Source organism: Taudactylus pleione, unplaced genomic scaffold (assembly GCF_031769625.1).
Source record: "Taudactylus pleione unplaced genomic scaffold, aTauple2 ptg000310l, whole genome shotgun sequence".
Lineage (NCBI taxonomy): Eukaryota > Metazoa > Chordata > Amphibia > Anura > Myobatrachidae > Taudactylus > Taudactylus pleione.
In genome coordinates, this window is record NW_028284711.1 from 2,019,924 (window position 1) to 2,038,992 (window position 19,069).

General features: G+C 45.7%; 1 protein-coding gene across 1 annotated transcript in view; it reads left to right on the top strand.

Moving 5' to 3' along the window:
- Window positions 1-19,069, top strand: part of SGIP1 (SH3GL interacting endocytic adaptor 1) — a 130,088-nt gene that overhangs the window by 58,618 nt on the left and 52,401 nt on the right. The window contains exons 5-9 of the mRNA XM_088442384.1: window positions 190-247; window positions 1,283-1,458; window positions 11,971-11,982; window positions 17,396-17,420; window positions 18,624-18,675. Coding sequence (XP_088298510.1) covers window positions 190-247; window positions 1,283-1,458; window positions 11,971-11,982; window positions 17,396-17,420; window positions 18,624-18,675 — 323 coding nt within the window. The remainder of the gene's footprint in view (window positions 1-189; window positions 248-1,282; window positions 1,459-11,970; window positions 11,983-17,395; window positions 17,421-18,623; window positions 18,676-19,069) is intronic.

The window sequence follows — 19,069 nt, forward strand, 5'->3', positions numbered from 1 at the left end:
CCTGTGTTAATGGGAACAGTAGCTTATCAAATTACTAGGAACTAGTGACATCCATTCGGTCCTGATGCACTTGGTGTACTAAGAGTGGTTTTCTTATACTGTACCAATGGCTGTCATCACTGTGCGTTAGTGTCGGAGGCCTCTGCTGTCTGCGGAATTTAACCTGCCAATCCTATTTTATCTTCACAGAACTCTCCAGAGGTGGATGACGAGGGCTACAGCATCCGACCTGATATTGAGCCTGGCTATATCCTTTTATTACATTTCACTCTCTCTCTATTAGTCTGCATGGCACGGCTGCTAGCAGGACTTTCGTTCAGTTCCGCCCATGGCTCTCTCCGTGTTGAGTTTGTATGTCCTCTCCCTGCGTTTGCCTGGGTTTCTTCTGGATGCCCCAATTTTCCTTCCAGAGTCCAATAAACATACTAATATGTTAGTTTGGCTTCTGACTGTATGTGTGTTTGGTCTCTGGTAGGGGAGTTGCATTATAACCTCCATTGGGGCTGGTACTAATGTTCCTGAATAATCTCTCTAATTACACAGCTCTGAATGGTTGGGGACGGGATGCTGGCGGTCAGAATACTGACAGCGGCATGCCAACGCCCAAAGGTAAGTTGCCTAACTCTTCCCCTAACCCACCTTTCCCGCAGCCCAACCCTTCCTGCAGCCTAACCCTCCCCTTCTCTCCCCCCCACCTCACTACCTAAACCTGATCCTAAAACTTACCGTCGGGCTGCCGACTGCTGTTGACATTCTGGCACCGGGATGCCGACTGCTGTTGGGTTTCCGACGCCAGTATTATTGAGTACCGGCATCCCAACCATCGGAATGTCAACTACATCCGGCTCTGGGGAGATTGCAGTACTCGGCATTATGATGATATTTCATCCATAGCGCTAACAACTTGTGTCCTTGCTTTACCTAGTGCTCCTCTGAGTAGTCTCCCAACAGAAGGGACTGTGCATATTGGGGGCTAGTGAAACACTCCCCACAATATGGAACACCTTAGCATTGCTTTATTGTAATTACTATGGGCCTCAGCTGTTATTATTCATTCTCTTATTGAACTCTGATATTGTATCACATATGGGTTATTACCGGTGCTAGAGGTGCACTCCTCAAATCAGAGTCCAAATCCTCTGATAAAGCCTAGTGATTGGTATTCTCAGCTGATTCTTGCCCCGCGGTGCCGCCCTCTGGGCATTTGGTGTATTCCATTGAGTGACGGCTGGTCATGGCTAAATTCTCACACAGACTTGCGTGATCTTTAACTGGAATTCACCTAACAAAGCAAAGCACTTCTATTCTTCAAGTGAATCGGAGGAAGAACAAGAGGCGCGTAAGAAGTTCAATATCAGGATAAAGCCTTTGCAGGCCAAGGACAGCTTGAAAAGTGCTGCCACAGTGGATGAGCTGAAAGCCTCGATAGGAAACATTGCACTTTCCCCATCTCCTGTGGTAAGTGTCCTATCCCCACTGAGCTTGCCAGGGAATAGACCTCTTTAAGGGGCCCATTTATCAACGAGTTTTTATCATACGTGACAAGTTTTAAAACTCGTGGCGTATGATAAATGGTGCTCCAGCCACCCGGCTCCCAACTGTCATTTTTCAAACAGATGAACGTTTGGAGCTGATTGGCTGGTGCACCGTTATCATACGCGAGTTTTAACACTTGTCGCGTATGATAACACTCATTTATGGTACTGGTGCATTACAAAGGAGATTCCATTTTTTGCGATGCCCTAATTTCCAGACCACACATTAAGGGTGAGGTGGTACCAAGTTCATAGGACCCCTGAACATTATATATACGCGGCTAATTGGTCCATTACGGTCTTCTAAGGGTTTTGTCCTGGTCAGTCTTGTCATGCTTACAGACAAAGGCAAAACAGTAATTACCAAGATTTTTCCTCTAGCCTTCCGGAATTATTTATGTTAAAAATAAATAAATAACAGAACTTTTTTTTAATAATTACTTCAAAATAATGTGGGTTTTAAAAAAAAAAAAAATTGAATATCGTTATGTACTTTTGAGTAACAAAGGTTTAAATTAAACCATGAAACAAACATAAAATAATGAAAGAAAAAAAAAAAAACCTGTGGATGGGGAACCCTAAACCACCCCAAGTCCAGCACTGGAAAACCCTAGCATTGATGGTTAACATTGATTCTGCCAATGAGAGTAGCCGGTGATTGTCGGCTTTGCCGGCGCTTGTGATAAATTGCTGTGTCTGTGAAATAAGACTTTGCTATGCACCGTAAATAGTCCAGGAACAAGTACAGTCTGGAAAGCTACGGTAGCTGCTAGAGGTGGGTCCCAGGACTAACGGACCAATGATATGTTTGATAGTTAGAAATCGTTGTGTTTATCCTCTGATATTACAAAATAATTGTGTGTTCTGCATAAAAAGATGTACTTTTCTAATTTCCAAGTTGGCCCTTTGGTCTGTCTATATGTGATGTTGGACCATATAATAGCACCTTTTACTAGCTGATCTGCAGCTTTGCACCAATTCGCTCATAATTGTAAATATAGTGTGGCACTTGTAGGTAATACCTCTTATTGGCTTGCATTACAATGTCTGTCCCCCCCCCGTGTTTCCTGATTGTGCTATTCCAGTTTTTCCTGTTGCTGTCTGAATAGGGGAACGTTCTACAGTGTTTTTCATCCTTTGTTGTTGCTTTTCATTCTGGCATGCTGCTGTTACCTCAATGCTTCCACGCACCCTGACACCCCTTTTCCTCAGCCATCACTGCCTCCCCCATCCCGGACACTGGGACTGTGTAATTGGTGACCCTGGCACTGCACCCCGGGCAAGCTGCTATGATGCCAGGGGCGAGCTCTCGCGCGGACGGGTCACAATCGCCAATTCCTTCGGAGGTGAACTACTTTTTTAGTTTGTGGCTGCAGGATAGTGTCTCTTATTTATGGATCTGCCTGAAGCTGGGAACTTTTTATTCTCATTAATATCATCCGGTGTCTCTCTCTATTTATTCCATCACTAAATGTGCACCCAGGGCTAGTTTCCCAGAGCTGCCATGCTATTTACATAGTCAGCGGACGCGGCTGGTAACACCAGTCCACCCCCCCCAAATCTGATAAGTTTGGAAGGAGCCATGTGCACGTGAAGGTATGGTTGGAATGTTTTGTTTAACCGTATAAAACCACGTCTTCCCCTTACAATAGGTGCTGCGTTTCGGGCGTTTCTATGGCAACTACCTGATGCATGATGTTGCCATGGTTACGTCAGATCTGTCGCTTTGTGAAAGGGTCACTAGGTACAAGGAAATCTTATTAGAGAGACGCACAAGGCACCTAATTGCAGTCTATAGTGAATTAAAGGACACTACTGTTTATCCTTCCGTCTTTCTGTATAGTGCTTATTGTTACTGATGACAATACACCTACATGCAGTAATAACACCCCCCAATCAGGGGCCTGAGATGCTGTGACAGTCTCTAATACGGAACCCATTCATGTTGATGAACGTGATATAAATCATAAGGGAAGTTAAGTTAAAAGCATTCAGGGTCCTACAGTCTAATCTGTGTCTCTGCGCTTATAGAACTGCCAGCTATCCACTGACTTGGCAGGCTGAAACTTGTAGTTCCACAACAGCCAGCAAGTCCTAGGTTATGTACCACTGTGGGAAAAGCAGATTTGAATTAAGGTGTCTAGTTTACAGATATAGGGCCTGATTCGGATTTGTGCCCACACCCGATGGTTTTACATACAAATCTGATGTTTCGGGTATCTGCGCATTTGCAGAGCGGGTCCTCCGTGATCGCTCGCAGTCCTCCCTTAGCCGCAGTAAGTCTGACATGCTGCAGGATTTGGGGGGGCGGAGATCAGGACCGTTCTACGAAACGGGGGCATGCCGAGCCCACTACGCAGACTTTTCGGACTCGTCTGCCCAGTTCTGATGGCCAGTCTGCATGAGCTTCGGCTTACGCAGACTGGCTGGGGGCTGTGATCGGTCGCAATGGTTATCCGATGCTGTGCCTTTGGACGCAGCACTGGGATCACAGATACATGCAGGAGATCGCTATTTCCTGCAGGAGCCTCCTGCTGCAACGGCATTTTAGTTTGCGCCTTCCATGCGCCTCCCTGGCCCTCCATGCGCCTCCCTGGGCCTCCATGCGCCTCCCTGGCCCTCCATGCGCCTCCCTGGCCCTCCATGCACCTCCCTGGCCCTCCATGCGCCTCCCTGGCCCTCCATGCGCCTCCCTGGGCCTCCCTGTGCCTCCCTGCACTTCCCTGCGCCTGTGCAATAACGTCCACAGCAGAATGGGCCCCATTGTCTGGTTAATAAATGTAATACTATATTACAGAGCGCTGTTCATTGTACAGATAATGAAATGACAAAAACAAATGACTAAGTTGAGGATGTCAGTAAAGCGATTTGCATCCTGTATAATAATAGTAATTGCAGAGTTCTCAGTACATATATTTGTAAACATCTCTGTAATTACTATGATTATATAGGATGCAAATCTCTTTACTGGCCCATGTGCAGAGTGCTAGCGGAAAATGTGCGTATATATACACTGAAGTGCCAAAAGTCATGGGATGTAAGGGTAAAGGTAATGGTCAACGTACTGTGACGTTTTGGAGATGCCCAGACATGCATCAGTTGTGGCATCTCGTGAGTCAGTATGAAGCTCATAGCAAGGTGACGTGAATTATTGGAGTTCGACCAAGGCAGGATAGTGCATGCCCTACAGATGGGACATTCCATTTATTCAACATTCATTGAACTGCGGTATCACAGGTGTACCGAGAATTCCTCATGGAAGGCTAGTGTTCGGCGCCAGGCAGGGTGCTGGACCTAGAAAGGGGCACTCCTGCGCATGCCGAAGGGAGCTTGGCTACGAGAAAAGGGGGCGCGTTTTAAAGACACGCCTCTTTTCATCATTCTTGGCGGCATGCCTGGCACTTTACGGACATGCCGGGCTGCCCCCAAGCTCTCCTGTCTCTATGAATTTATGCTGGGCGCATGCACCTGGCATCTATTCACCGGCGGTGATTGCTGCATCGCTGTTTTTCCCACCCGCGGGACACTGCGGCTTACGGGTGGGGACGGCACCCGGCAGCTCTTTTAGCGGGGTGCTGCCAAAAGGGCAGGGCACGCTTGCCCCGCTAAAACAGCCTTGTGGGAATGCTAGAAGGTATTACCACCCACCGTGGACAGGTCAGTGGCCGACCATGGGTGCCTAATAGTCATGACCAGCTGCGTCTGGCCAGAATTGTCCGCCGGACAAGCGACTGGCTCAAATCACATCTACATTCAATGCAGGAGGTACCAGTGGCCTCTCCAGCAGGTCAGTGCAGGGTTGTTTAGCTTACATGGGGTATGGGAGCAGAGAACCCTCCAGAGTGCCCCTGTTAACACCACGACACCTTACACAGCACCTCACCTGGGCTCATGATGTCGCTGATTGGACCCTGGAGGACTGGCAACATGTGGCGTGGTTTGATGAGTCACGGTATCAGTTGTTTCGGGCTAATGGTAGGGTTCGGGTGTGACACAGACCCCATTAGGCCATGGACCCCAGTTGTCAACAAGGCACCATGTAGGCTAGTTGTGGTTCCACAATGGCGTGGGGTGTGTTCACGTGGCATGGGTTGGGTCCGTCTGAACACGTCATTGACCAGTAACCGCTACGTTGCATTGCTTGATGACCATTTGTAGCCCTCCATGGACTTCATGTAGCCCCACAACGATGGAATATTCCAGCAGGATAATGCATCGTCTCATCTGTCCCAAGTTGTCCAGAATTGGTCCGAGAAGAATTCTAAAGAGTTCCGACGAATGGTGTGGCCACCACATTCGTACGACATGAACCTAGCCGAGCATTTATGGGACGTGATGGAGAGGTCCATTCACACCCAAGAACCTGCACCTACAAATATCAGGGAGCTGTGGGAAGCTGACCAGACAACATGGGTCATTATCTCCCCAGATGTTTTCCATCCACTTGTGGAATTGATGTCACGTCGAGTTACTGCACTTCGGCGGGCTAGAGCAGGTTCTACACGATAGGGATTTATCTCATGACTTTTGGCACTTAGTGTAAATTGAGGATGTTGTAACGATCGGTCCTGTGGTAGTGCCAAAGTAACGTATCTGTTGTTTCTGTGTCTGTGCTGTGGCTGGGCAGCATTTCTACAGTGTATTAGTGGTTGGTAGTGGGCAGCGTCTGTGCTGTGGATGGGCAGCTTATAGACAGTGTATTAGTGGTTAGTAGTGGGCAGTGTCTGTGTGCTGTGGATGGGCAGCATTTATGCAGCTTATTGGTGGTTGGTAGTGGGCAGCATCTGTGTGCTGTGGATGGGCAGTATTTATTCAGCTTATTAGTGGTTGGTAGTGGGCAGTGTCTGTGTGCTGTGGATGGGCAGCATTTATACAGTGTATTAGTGGTTGGTAGTGGGCAGTGCCTGTGTGCTGTGGACAGGCAGCATTTATACAGCTTATTAGTGGTTGGTAGTGGGCAGTGTCTGTGTGCTGTGGACGGGCAGCATTTATACAGCTTATTAGTGGTTGGTAGTGGGCAGTGCTGTGGATGGGCAGCATTTATACAGCTTATTAGTGGCTGGTAGTGGGCAGTGCTGTGGATGGGCAGCAATATATACAGCATATTAGTGGTTGGTAGTGGGTGAGCAGCATATACACAGCTTATTAGTGGTTGGTAGTGGGCAATATCTGCGTGCTGTGGACGGGCAGCATGTATACAGTGTATTAGTGGTTGGTAGTGGGCGGTGCCTGTGTGCTGTGGACGGGCAGCATATATACAGTGTATTAGTGGTTGGTAGTGGGCAGTGTCTGTGTGCTGTGGATGGGCAGCCTTTATACAGCTTATTAGTGGTTGGTAGTGGCTAGTACTGTGCTGTGGATGGGCAGCATATATACAGCGTTTTAGTGGTTGGTAGTGGGTGGGCAGCATTTATACAGCGTATTAGTGGTTGGTATTGGGCAGTGTCTGTGTGCTGTGGATGGGCAGTATTTATACAGCGTATTAGTGGTTGGTAGTGGCTAGTACTGTGCTGTGGATGGGCAGCATATATACAGCGTTTGAGTGGTTGGTAGTGGGTGGGCAGCATATACACAGCTTATTAGTGGTAGGTAGTGGGCAGTATCTGCGTGCTGTGGACGGGCAGCATGTATACAGCGTATTAGTGGTTGGTAGTGGCTAGTACTGTGCTGTGGTTGGGCAGCATATACAGTTTATTAGTGGTAGGTAGTGGGCAGTATCTGTGTGCTGTGGACGGGCAGCATGTATACAGCTTATTAGTGGTTGGTAGTGGGCAGTGTCTGTGTGCTGTGGATGGGCAGTATTTATACAGCGTATTAGTGGTTGGTAGTGGGCAGTGCCTGTGTGCTGTGGACGGGCAGCATATATACAGTGTATTAGTGGTTGGTAGTGGGCAGTGTCTGTGTGCTGTGGATGGGCAGCCTTTATACAGCTTATTAGTGGTTGGTAGTGGCTAGTACTGTGCTGTGGATGGGCAGCATATATACAGCGTTTTAGTGGTTGGTAGTGGGTGGGCAGCATTTATACAGCGTATTAGTGGTTGGTATTGGACAGTGTCTGTGTGCTGTGGATGGGCAGTATTTATACAGCGTATTAGTGGTTGGTAGTGGCTAGTACTGTGCTGTGGATGGGCAGCATATATACAGCGTTTTAGTGGTTGGTAGTGGGTGGGCAGCATATACACAGCTTATTAGTGGTAGGTAGTGGGCAGTATCTGCGTGCTGTGGACGGGCAGCATGTATACAGCGTATTAGTGGTTGGTAGTGGCTAGTACTGTGCTGTGGTTGGGCAGCATATACAGTTTATTAGTGGTAGGTAGTGGGCAGTATCTGTGTGCTGTGGACGGGCAGCATATACAGCTTATTAGTGGTTGGTAGTGGGCAGTGCCTGTGTGCTGTGGACGGGCAGCATGTATACAGCTTATTAGTGGTTGGTAGTGGGCAGTGCCTGTGTGCTGTGGACGGGCAGCCTTTATACAGCGTATTAGTGGTTGGTAGTGGGCAGTGCCTGTGTGCTGTGGATGGGCAGCATATATATACAGCGTTTTAGTGGTTGGTAGTGGGTGGGCAGCCTTTATACAGCTTATTAGTGGTTGGTATTGGCAGTGTCTGTGTGCTGTGGATGGGCAGTATTTATACAGCGTATTAGTGGTTGGTAGTGGGCAGTGCCTGTGTGCTGTGGACGGGCAGCATATACACAGCTTATTAGTGGTTGGTATTGGCAGTGTCTGTGTGCTGTGGATGGGCAGTATTTATACAGCGTATTAGTGGTTGGTAGTGGGCAGTGCCTGTGTGCTGTGGACGGGCAGCATATATACAGTGTATTAGTGGTTGGTAGTGGGCAGTGCCTGTGTGCTGTGGATGGGCAGCCTTTATACAGCTTATTAGTGGTTGGTAGTGGCTAGTACTGTGCTGTGGATGGGCAGCATATATACAGCGTTTTAGTGGTTGGTAGTGGGTGGGCAGCTTTATACAGCTTATTAGTGGTTGGTATTGGCAGTATCTGCGTGCTGTGGATGGGCAGTATTTATACAGCGTATTAGTGGTTGGTAGTGGGCAGTGCCTGTGTGCTGTGGATGGGCAGCATTTATACAGCGTATTAGTGGTTGGTAGTGGATGGGCAGCATGTACACTTATTAGTGGTAGGTAGTGGGCAGTACTGTGCTGTGGACATTCAGCAATTAATAGAGTTTATCAGCAATAATGAGACTGGAGCTCAGCGATTACACTCCCTGCTCTGGTGCCTGGAACAAGCTACAGATTTATTTGCGGTTTAGTATATTGCAGCCGATGTGCCTTTCCCAGAGCGCTGCAAAGCATTTACCAAAAATAACTCCATTTTACAACAGTTTTGTCAGGGCCCATATAGCAACACTAATAACTGTGCTTAGTACATGTGCAGGAGGGAGAAACGTTGCTGCTGCGTTGCCATAGTCACACGTCATCTTGCTGTATCCTTCATATTGCAGGGAGACCGTCAGGTGTGCGTAGAAAAACTTCTTCCCCCGTCATCAAAATCTTACCTCATCGTACTTATTAGAAGTTCTTGAAACACATACATATTTGTGAATAATGTTAGTGGTTATTTTGCAGAAAGCAGCTTGTATTTTAGTTGTTGAAACCGCAATCTGCCGTATGACCATTGCTTCGGCCCATGATCAAGTTAAGCTTGAGATACAGTCTAGGGATCACGGATGTTCCTTATTAGGTAGGTATATAATTTTGTATTAACATGAAATAACTATAAGACCCAATACGGGGTTTTTTTCATACACTATTGCAGCAGTCACTGCAATCTGCCTCTCTGGTCCCGAACGACGATGCTTGCGCCAATCGGATTTTTTGCGTCTTATTTGCCCGTAAATGAGTCTTATCGCAAAGTGTTGTGACTAGCACGCACCAGCAGACTGTGCTGATTAATTTGATATGTGACACTTATATATATGTATGCGTCTAAATTTGTTTACGAAATGCTACGATGCAGTGGCCGTGGCTTTTTTGCCACGCCAATTTCCACAGACTCAGTCGCACACAGATATACAAGTGTCGCATATGAAATTAATCAGTGCAGCCTCCTGGTGCATCGTATTGCGGCTAAGAGGCATTTTTGGGCAAAAAAAGACGCTTTGCGCTAGCAGAGTCGCACGGGACTTGGCTCACTTACGCCAGGCGTCTCGCACTGCATGACTTCTCGCGTCTACGTGTTTGTTTGAAGAAATTACTCTAAATGAAAATCCAATGAACACGTGTATTAATGTTACGCTTTAATAATGCCCACTTAAGTTCTAAGGACCCACCTGAAATCTTATGGCCCTTATACATTGTGCGATATAGCAGTTGATCCGACGGATTGATACGATATTGTTGCTATATCGTACCGCGTGTGGGCATGATATCAGCCAGTGCGCGCTCCCGTGGTGTCGTACATCGCACCTCCACATCTTACTGCATGTTCACTTGATCTGGGGATGCGATGTACGATCCCATGCAGGGGGAGGGGGCTGGCGGCATATCGGGCGGTCGGGCAGCAGATCGCTCCATGTATGGGGACCGCCCGATATGTCGCCCATCGGATCAGCCGTCGCTTCGCAAGGTGCATATCGTACTGTGTATGGGGGCCTTTAGAGGGACCTAGCATTAGGGATCTGACACAAGTACCTCTGGTTTAGATGCCCCATGATGATTGCAGATCTATGTACACTGCTGTTGTTTTGATTTCACCCTGTAGATCAGGATTGCCGTCAATGATGTGTCTCTAATATTTATGCGCTTGTTTTTGTTTTAATATGCTTCATTTTTTAGAGGAAAAGTCCGGTAAGATATATATTTGTTTTCTTGTCTCTCAGCCAAGTTGTAGTTTTACCCTGTGCTATTCACCGCTCACTTGTTATTGTCGTGTTCACTTTCTATTACACTGTTCTACTGACAATTGTCTTCACATTTCTATGTCAAAAGTTTTATTGACCCATATAGGATGGGAAATTAAACTGGTCACTGTATAATTTAAAGTGCCTTCCCTGTCTCTCCCCCCGGATTTCCTTGTGGCACACAGATCATTAACTCCCCCCAGAAGTGTGGCGTTTAGTTTCAGTACGACAGGAGTACTGGGATCATTCGGAAAACAGGCGTTACGGGCGTAGGCAACCATCTTGGATTTCGGTAGTTATTTAAAACTAATCTAGTTCAGCGCAATCAGCGTGCAATGAATGCAATTAATCTTGCCATGGCTTTTTTTTTTTTTTTTTTAACAGTACAATTGTAAAATATGAGCTATGTGTAATTTTTCAGCTCAAAGATGCACTAAAACTAAATTTACTGGCCCACTAGCATGACCCAAATTATATCATTCACCCAACTGGTCAATCTGTTTTCCCCCCACAAAACTATCAACAAGAATTTGTAGCGGAAACATTAATCTTGCATATTGGTGATACCCAGAGCAAGTTATTTTTTTGCAAAATAGACCAATTGAACCACTTGAGTCCCTTTTTTATTAGGGTAACTAGGGTTTAAAAGGGAAAAAATATACCCCATATGGTCCATTTAGTAGGACAGCTATGGAGGACTTTCCTGCCTCCTCTGGACCGTCTGCCGTGGGAAGTTGCTGCGATGGAGCGTGCACGCACGATAACAGGACTGCCCGTTACCATACAGCGTGTGCTCCCTCCCCTTCTCTGTATAGTAAGAGCCTCTAGAAATGGTGCTTTGAGAAGGATCAGGTGCTCTATGTACGCTAGCACCTACCGACTCCAGTTCGCACATAAAAGCCTTATGCTACGTCTATTTGCTGGCTAGATACAATCTCCAGCAGGGAGTATCTAGCCCTGCAGCTTCTCCATCATCTGGGGCAGAGTCCGTACATAAGAGATCCTCGATCAAAGAGCTATTTCTCACTATGAAGTTCAAATCAGATGACGACGTGGTTGTAATGTACATTTCACCCCTTTAAAAGGTCAGCAAAGACAGATACTTTAGATGCAGTAGCTCTGCCTAAACATCATACAGTGACAGCCTCCTACTACTGGTCACAATACCGGAGTGTAATTACAGACATTGCATTGGTTTCAGTCTAATTTGCAACCCTAGTCTGGGTGTATGGTGGTCCCGGCATCCGTGTAATAGTCTATCCACATCACCGGTAGCTTGGCGATTTCTATGCCAGCGCTGTAACTAACCGGCCAGTAAAAGAAACCGATTGATGCGCACAAGTTGTCAGGAGCTGCTTGTGGTCATAATCTGAATTGGGTTGAGGAGACAGATGTGTTTTTATGTTCTGTTTATGGAAACCAGTCTTTGGTCTCTGCTCCAGTGGCCGCATAACGTCCTGGCACAGAATGATATTGCTGATGGTAAGACCGTGACTGTTTTGCATGTTAGTGTTCACTGATGTGTCACTCTTTGACTAGGTGTCTTCTCTCTTCCCTTGTGCTGGCCGCAGAGACGTAGTCCGGTAAGACAAAACATTTTCTCTTGTGTTAAATCCTGTCTATGTGTTTTATCCAGGTTAATCTGTGAAAGAAAGACTCCACTTTTTTGGAGTTGTCGTGGAAACTTGCATTCAGTGTGCAACTCCCGGGCCCCGAGCAAAGATCAGACCGCAGTACAAGAGTGCGCCAATTGCTTTCAGGCTAAAAAGTACATCAGAAGAGCAATAAAAGCTTTAAAACTAAAATAAATGGTTGGGGTGGGGGCCTTTAGATGTGGCATTCTCCAGATCCGCTGCCGTCCCTCGTGGGCTGTAAAAGTCGCACGCCGTTGTCCTCAACCCGTTCAGTGTAGATTGCGTGAATTCCACCCAGAAACTAGTTATATTTTAATGTGTCCACTATTACAAGTATAAAGGGTTCTTCTCATTTTATATAATATGACAGGTGATATCACCCCTTTTTATATTTATGAATAGCTTAAAGCTGACCTGGGTTTGTGTTACAACCAGAAGTACAGTTAGGTCAGTATTCTAAGCATTATCTTGTCTTCCAACGTGTGTTTAGTAGTGTGAATGGCCCCTGTCCTCACGGCGGGCTGTCAACTTTAGGTGTCCCAGAATAAATCATATTAGAGACCCTTCTAATGCCATAATAAGGAAATCTTATAGTTAGATATCTGTACTAGCAAACTCTGGTAATGTTCATTCTAGCACCCTGCACCTGTCACATCCCGTGCAGTTCCCCTTTCCTGCCTGGGCTGTCGCTCTCTTATCTGGTGCTTCTAGCACATTCAGTTGGTGCTACAAACTTTTGAGATACAGGACCTCATTCAGAGTCGGTCGAAGCGGCCGCACGGTTGTACGCCACCGATGTTCGCTATACTGCGCATGCGTAAAGTTCGCAATGCGCGTGCGCAAACTAGCCGCTACGATCAGAAATTTCTCTCTCCTTGAACAAAGCCAGGTCGGTAGTTTGAGTGACAGATTGAGGCGTTTGTGGGTGGTAACAGGGGAAGGTGCTTGAAAACGGGGGAGTGGAGATCCGAACACAGGCGTGCCTAATTATGCGAACGGCGTTTTATGGGAGTGCATACGGTTTATGGGAGTGCATAATTTACAAAGTAGCGTCATGGCACATGTGACATGGGAGGTTTTTACACGGACATGATCGTAGAGCTTAAGAGAGGGTATGGTCAACCTTAAGCTCTACGACCAGTTCCCGATGGTCTCGATTAATCCTTATATGCCCGGAGATGACGTGTAATGCGTACGAGAAGGGGGCGTATTTTTTTTAATTCCGGCCGCTTCCTCCCCTTGGTCGGCCAGCAGCCGATCCGAACTTAGGGACGCAACTTGCGAGGGACTCATTTGCATATCTGGCCCCTTTTCCCGAACGACCGTGCGGCCGCTTCGACCGACTCTGAATGAGGTCCACAGACCTGCTAGAAACGCCAGAGCAGAGAGTGACACCCCATGGAGGAAAGAGGAACTGCACGGGTTGTGACAGGTGCAGGGTGCTCGAATGAACACGATCTGGTTAAAGGCCCTTTTTTTTTATGTATTAGCAGGATCATGATCGTGATCAAAACACTTCACTGGGGGAAAAAGAAAATCTGTAACAATATCACTTTTTCAACCTTATTTGTTAATCCTGAAGTTAGCTTGGATGTAGATGCTTCCACCGTACAGGCTGCTTTCACAATGAGGGTTTATTTTGTTACTTCTCTACACTCAGACATCTTATCCCATCATTCTCAAAACCTTCGGAGGCTTGTGAATTGTAATAATCGTGATTATAGAGTAGATAAAGCGAATTTACGTGTTTATCTATTGACACATGGCCAGTGGTTCTACCATTGGTGGGAACACAATGTATTAGGGGTCTACCATTATTGTGGTGGAGACCTGCCTAACCACACTACAGCGCCATGCTGTAAGATCACACTCCTCATAGACATGGCTGCGTTATTCCACTCAGTAAATACAGGTATGGGATCTGTAATCTGCCAACCAGAGGTACAAAAACTCTGTCCTCAAGGCATCCTAACAGTTCAGGTTTTAAGGCTATCCATGCTTGTGCATAAATGGTATAATCCAACTGTCTGAGGAACTAATTAAATCACCTGTGCTTAAGTGTGGATATCCTGAAAACCTGGACTGTTAGTGTGATTTATTATCTGTTGTCTAGAAAGGTATGCTAACCCGAAATAAATGAAATATTTGCTGCTTTCAGGTAGTATTTTCATGCACACAGACATGGTCACTTAAGAGTTTCCTTCGCTCAACAATTCTCCCTTGAAAGAGAATGTTTATTTTGCATTATGTTAGGTATGAAAAATAACCCTTGTCCAGAAAAGCATCAATTCTAAGAATTCTGGATAATGGAACCAATAGGTGCCCCTCCCCCTGTATTCTCAAAAGTGATCAATATAACTAATTGATCAGAAACTTTTTTATTATTTACAAGTGCACAAGTATTATATGATGTGCTAAACACCGTCCAACCATGTTGTTCTAGTCTTTAGCTAATAAAGTTAATTTATTTGCTATTATTCCATTGGATCCCTAGTCATATCCTAGTCAGGATTAATTTACATGCAACATTATGTTGTGTCAAAGGGCCTGGTTCTCAGTCGCACACAACAGCGTCTATTGGCGCCCGCCCCTCTGCGAGTTTATGCAAATTAGAGATGAGCGGTTCGGTTTTGCCTCGGATCTTCCCACCAAGTTCAGATCTCAGAACGAGGGGAAACGTCTTCATTCACAGACTACATTTGTCCATGAACTGTGACGTTCTGCCTCATCCTGAGCGGTCAGATACGATATGCCGGCACTCAGGATCCTGGCGTTAGAATACCGACACGTGCTGGTAAGTACCCTAACCCTTGCTTCCTGCAGCCTAAACCTAACCCAAAAACCCCGCCCCCCTCCCTCCCCCGCAACCTAAACCTAACCATCTCCCTCGTAGCCTAACCTTAACACTTCCCCAAGTGCCTAACCCAATACTTAACGTCAGGATGTCAGCGGCGCCGGGATTCCAGTGCTGGCTTCCCGGCCATCGGGATGTCCACTACACCCGAACTTGACGAGATGATCTGAACCAAAACTGCAAATGCTGCTACAAACTCCTTCCTTTGTGTACATCCGTTCGGAATAATGTGCGAGGGCTGAGACGCTGTAATACCGTTTGGCGCATCCTTATACGCTGCCATTGGTCGCTCCATTGACACTTGCACCAGACCTATGGCAGGTATAGATTCTCCGTCTCACCATGGCCTCCTATGCCTGCGTCTGGGAACGCAGCCGCTTGCACTCCCATAACGCGCCCACTGAGCGGACTATTTTTGCGTAAACTACTATCCTCCGCCACCAGGAACGCCCCCATCACTTTTCTGCCACCTTTCTGATAACGTCCTAACCGATCGCAACAGCACCTCTGTGCGTTCACTCCGTGTAACGCATGTGCCATAGGGGTTTTCTGAATTTTTTTGCAAATCGCCCGATTACGATTGCACTACTGATGTTAACTCAGTTGAGCGATTGTTTTATTTATCACTGCGCATGCGTCTATTTTGCTAAAATGTTGCACAGCGCATGCATCCCGCATTGTGCACGTACATAGTCTAAGGGCCGTATTCAATTAGATTCAAAAAGCCGTAATCGGCGAAAAAGTTTTGCGTATTGCTGCTTCTCGCCTGGTCAGAACCTGTTTCTCCAAAATTCAATTCCAGGCGGAATTCGCCTAAGCGGAAACTCAATGTAATAGGCGAAAAAAAGATTTGCCTATGAATAGCACTTGAAAATAAGTGCAAAATCTTTCCTTATTTTGGGGTGCAAACGTGGGGAAACAACCCAGAACCCTTGGCACAGTCCCCCAAAGGCCAAATCTTGCATTAATAATTTTTAAAACCCCTAAGAGCACCCGAAAAAAGTACTTTCATTTATGGGGCGAAAAAGTAAAAAGTGGGGGGACAAGCATAAAAACTAGCGAAATGGACATCTTGGGGGGTCTGCAAGGATGGGTCAGGTGTTTTTGGGATTGCAGGTGCATGTAGCAGGTGCGTTTTTGACATTTTTTTTAAAAGTTCACTTTAGAGACCTAAAAATATGCTAGCACCCATTGTCAAGTACCCCAAATTTAAATACAGCTTTATCCCATTCTTCACCACTTTTGCAAAGACGCTAATAAGAAGCAATTTAAACAACTTAAGTACCCGAAACACTGTTATTAGGGCTATTAGTACATATCTACATTCATTCCCTATGTTACTGCATCTTTTTTTGGGGTACAGACTGATTTCCCCACTTATGACAGTACTTTCTGCCTGTTCCGCATACGCCGCTTTCCATTTGCGCGTAGTTTGTAATTGAATAGGGAGAAGAGGCGGGGACGCTCGCAAAAAGTTTTCGCTTCTGAAACAGGCAAAGGACGCTGAAAGTCGGACCGGCGTAAACCTTTCCGACTTTTCGCCTCTAATTGAATACGAGCCCAAGTAGCGATTGAGATGCCCGGTATCTGAAGTGTGCTTGGGGAGCGGCTATTCAGATGCGCAATGATGGGTCCGTCTCATGAGTGCATTATGGGAGTATCGCTAAGTGGTTGCGAAATCTGATGCTTTAAGGCTTACATAGGAGGCCATACTATGGCGGAGAATTTGCACCTGCCAATTGGCAATCTGTGATCTAGGAGAGAAGAAAGCTGACGGAAGCCTCTGTAATTTAAGTGGGGGACGTGTATTATTATTATTACCAGTTATTTATATAGCGCACACATATTCCGCAGCGCTTTACAGACGTGTATGGAAACTGGTGCAAAAGACGAGTGGTGGTGTTACCCCTAGCAACCATATTACTATACTTCAACGGTTGCTTCAACAAACTCAATCTTTTTCTTGTTACCATTTTTTCATATTAATATCCCTAATTACATAGGTCTTAATATTGTACTGTTAATTATATGGATTTATGAATCGGCCTTTTATTGAGGCCATTATACTAGAGATGTGCAGGCTCGGATCGGTTCAGATTTTACCGGCAAATCCTGATTTCTCCCGCCAAATTTCTGGTCTCAGAAAGAGGCAAAACGTCATCTTTCATGGACTGTTGTCTATAAAAGATGATGTTCGTCCATGAAAGATGACGTTTTGCCTCTTTTCTGAGACCAGAAATTTGGCGGGAAAATCCGAGCTGGTCTGAGCCTGCACTTCTCCTACATTATACACATTGTCTTGCATTAATATGGCAGTGTGATAACAACATTTCCTCATCTGCTTCTAACTACAATATAACACAAAGCTGTGTATAAAACCCCTTGCTTGTATTTTCTAATGCAGTGTGATATAACCAGCTTTATAGCCTACTAACGCCTGTCTGTGCTGAGTGCGTGTCTAACAGATGCATGATTTGTGCTTTAATAAGTGTTTGTTTTTATTAATAGGGCACAATTAAGAGAAAATTTTCAAGTAAGTAGAAGTTTCATAGGATCTTTGGCTCGATCTATCTAGTCATTAGCACATACACTTATAAATGCATTAATCGTAAGATGACCCAGTAAGTGACAGGACAGGTTTTCTTGATGCTATCATTTTTTTCCCAACAAAATTATATATAAAAATATGATCTGCTAATTCTGCATGTAACTTAAAGGGTAAGGTTTGGTAAGCCTCTAATGTCTTGCATCTTACATCCCACTGCCAATACGTGGCACAGCTTATTAGTGTTATTATTGTGTATCATGTGTCAGCAGCAGAGTACATGAGGGTAACCCACGCAAACATGGAGAGAGCATAAAAACTCCACACAGATATAGCCCTGGTTGCAATCGAGCTCTTGACCTAAAGCTGACTATTGCCCATAGTTGTTGTATTCTTACTCTCACCTGTTGGCACCAGGATACATTGTGTTATATTTTTATATCCAAGAAGATTCCATGATTGTATTCATTTTAATGACTTCACATTGTTTATTAAAGCTTAGTATTGTGTCGTTATTTTGTGGCCGGTCAGGTGACTCTTACGATAGTAACCCCCCACCTACTTCAGAATTCCCCTGACAACGTAGCTGGGAAGTTGAAAGGGAAAGGGTCTTTAAATTAGAACCCTAATACATTTTCTTACACCCAAAATAATAATTGGTATATGTGGCCTTTTTTAATACAACTAATATTTTTTCTTTTAAAAATGCTAATTACCACTTGTTTAATTATAAGCGCGTGGCTTACCTCCGCCTGCCTGCAGTACCAGGGAAGATTCGGAGGGGAGGATTGCAAGAGAGGGGAGTTATGCTGCCCATCCACTAGGCGATTAAACCTAGCGTTTGAGCGATAACGACCATTTGGTAATCGCCCGCAAATCGGGCAGTTTAATGTCAAAAACGACCGGCGATGCGCGTGCCCGCTGGTCGGTTTTGCCATCTGTCAGCGCCAATACATGGTGGTCAACCTGACGTTCACATCAGGTTCAGCATGTACAGGGATGATGGATGTGCCTACACTGAACGTTCAGCGTAGGCACATCACAGACATAGAAACTACAGCACGATTACAATGTTGTAATTGTGCTGTCGTTTCAATGCCGTGTAGTGGATGGACAGCATAAGACATTGCTACATGGATGGGTTTCTGCTCATGATCAACTGTACTAATTGTTTTGTGTTAATCTGTACAGGCGAAGAGATTGCAAGGCCGAGGCGTTCTACCCCAACCGCCGAGCTTGCAAGGTTAGTGCTCCACGGACATAATGATGATTTTGCAAAAAGGAATGAAACTGCCTTTAATGTTCTTTTTTTTTTTTTTTTTTACTTATTAAACTTTCTAAAACTATTGATATGTTTATGCTGCATATAAAGGTGTCGCCCCATAGTGTTTTAAGATCATTTCCTGTGCATTGATAGAAATGTCTGACAGTAATGTCGGCTTCACGCAGCTTGCTGGCATCTGCCCGTTTGGACGCTTGAGAAATTGGCACGACGTGTGGCTTACAGGCACCAGAGTCCGGTGACATAATCTCGAAGAGCAGAGTTTTCTTTAATCCCTTCTGTGTTTATTGACGGAGTAAATTTCTCTGACAAGACTATGGTGCTATGTCCTTTGTCATGTCCTTTATATCATTGC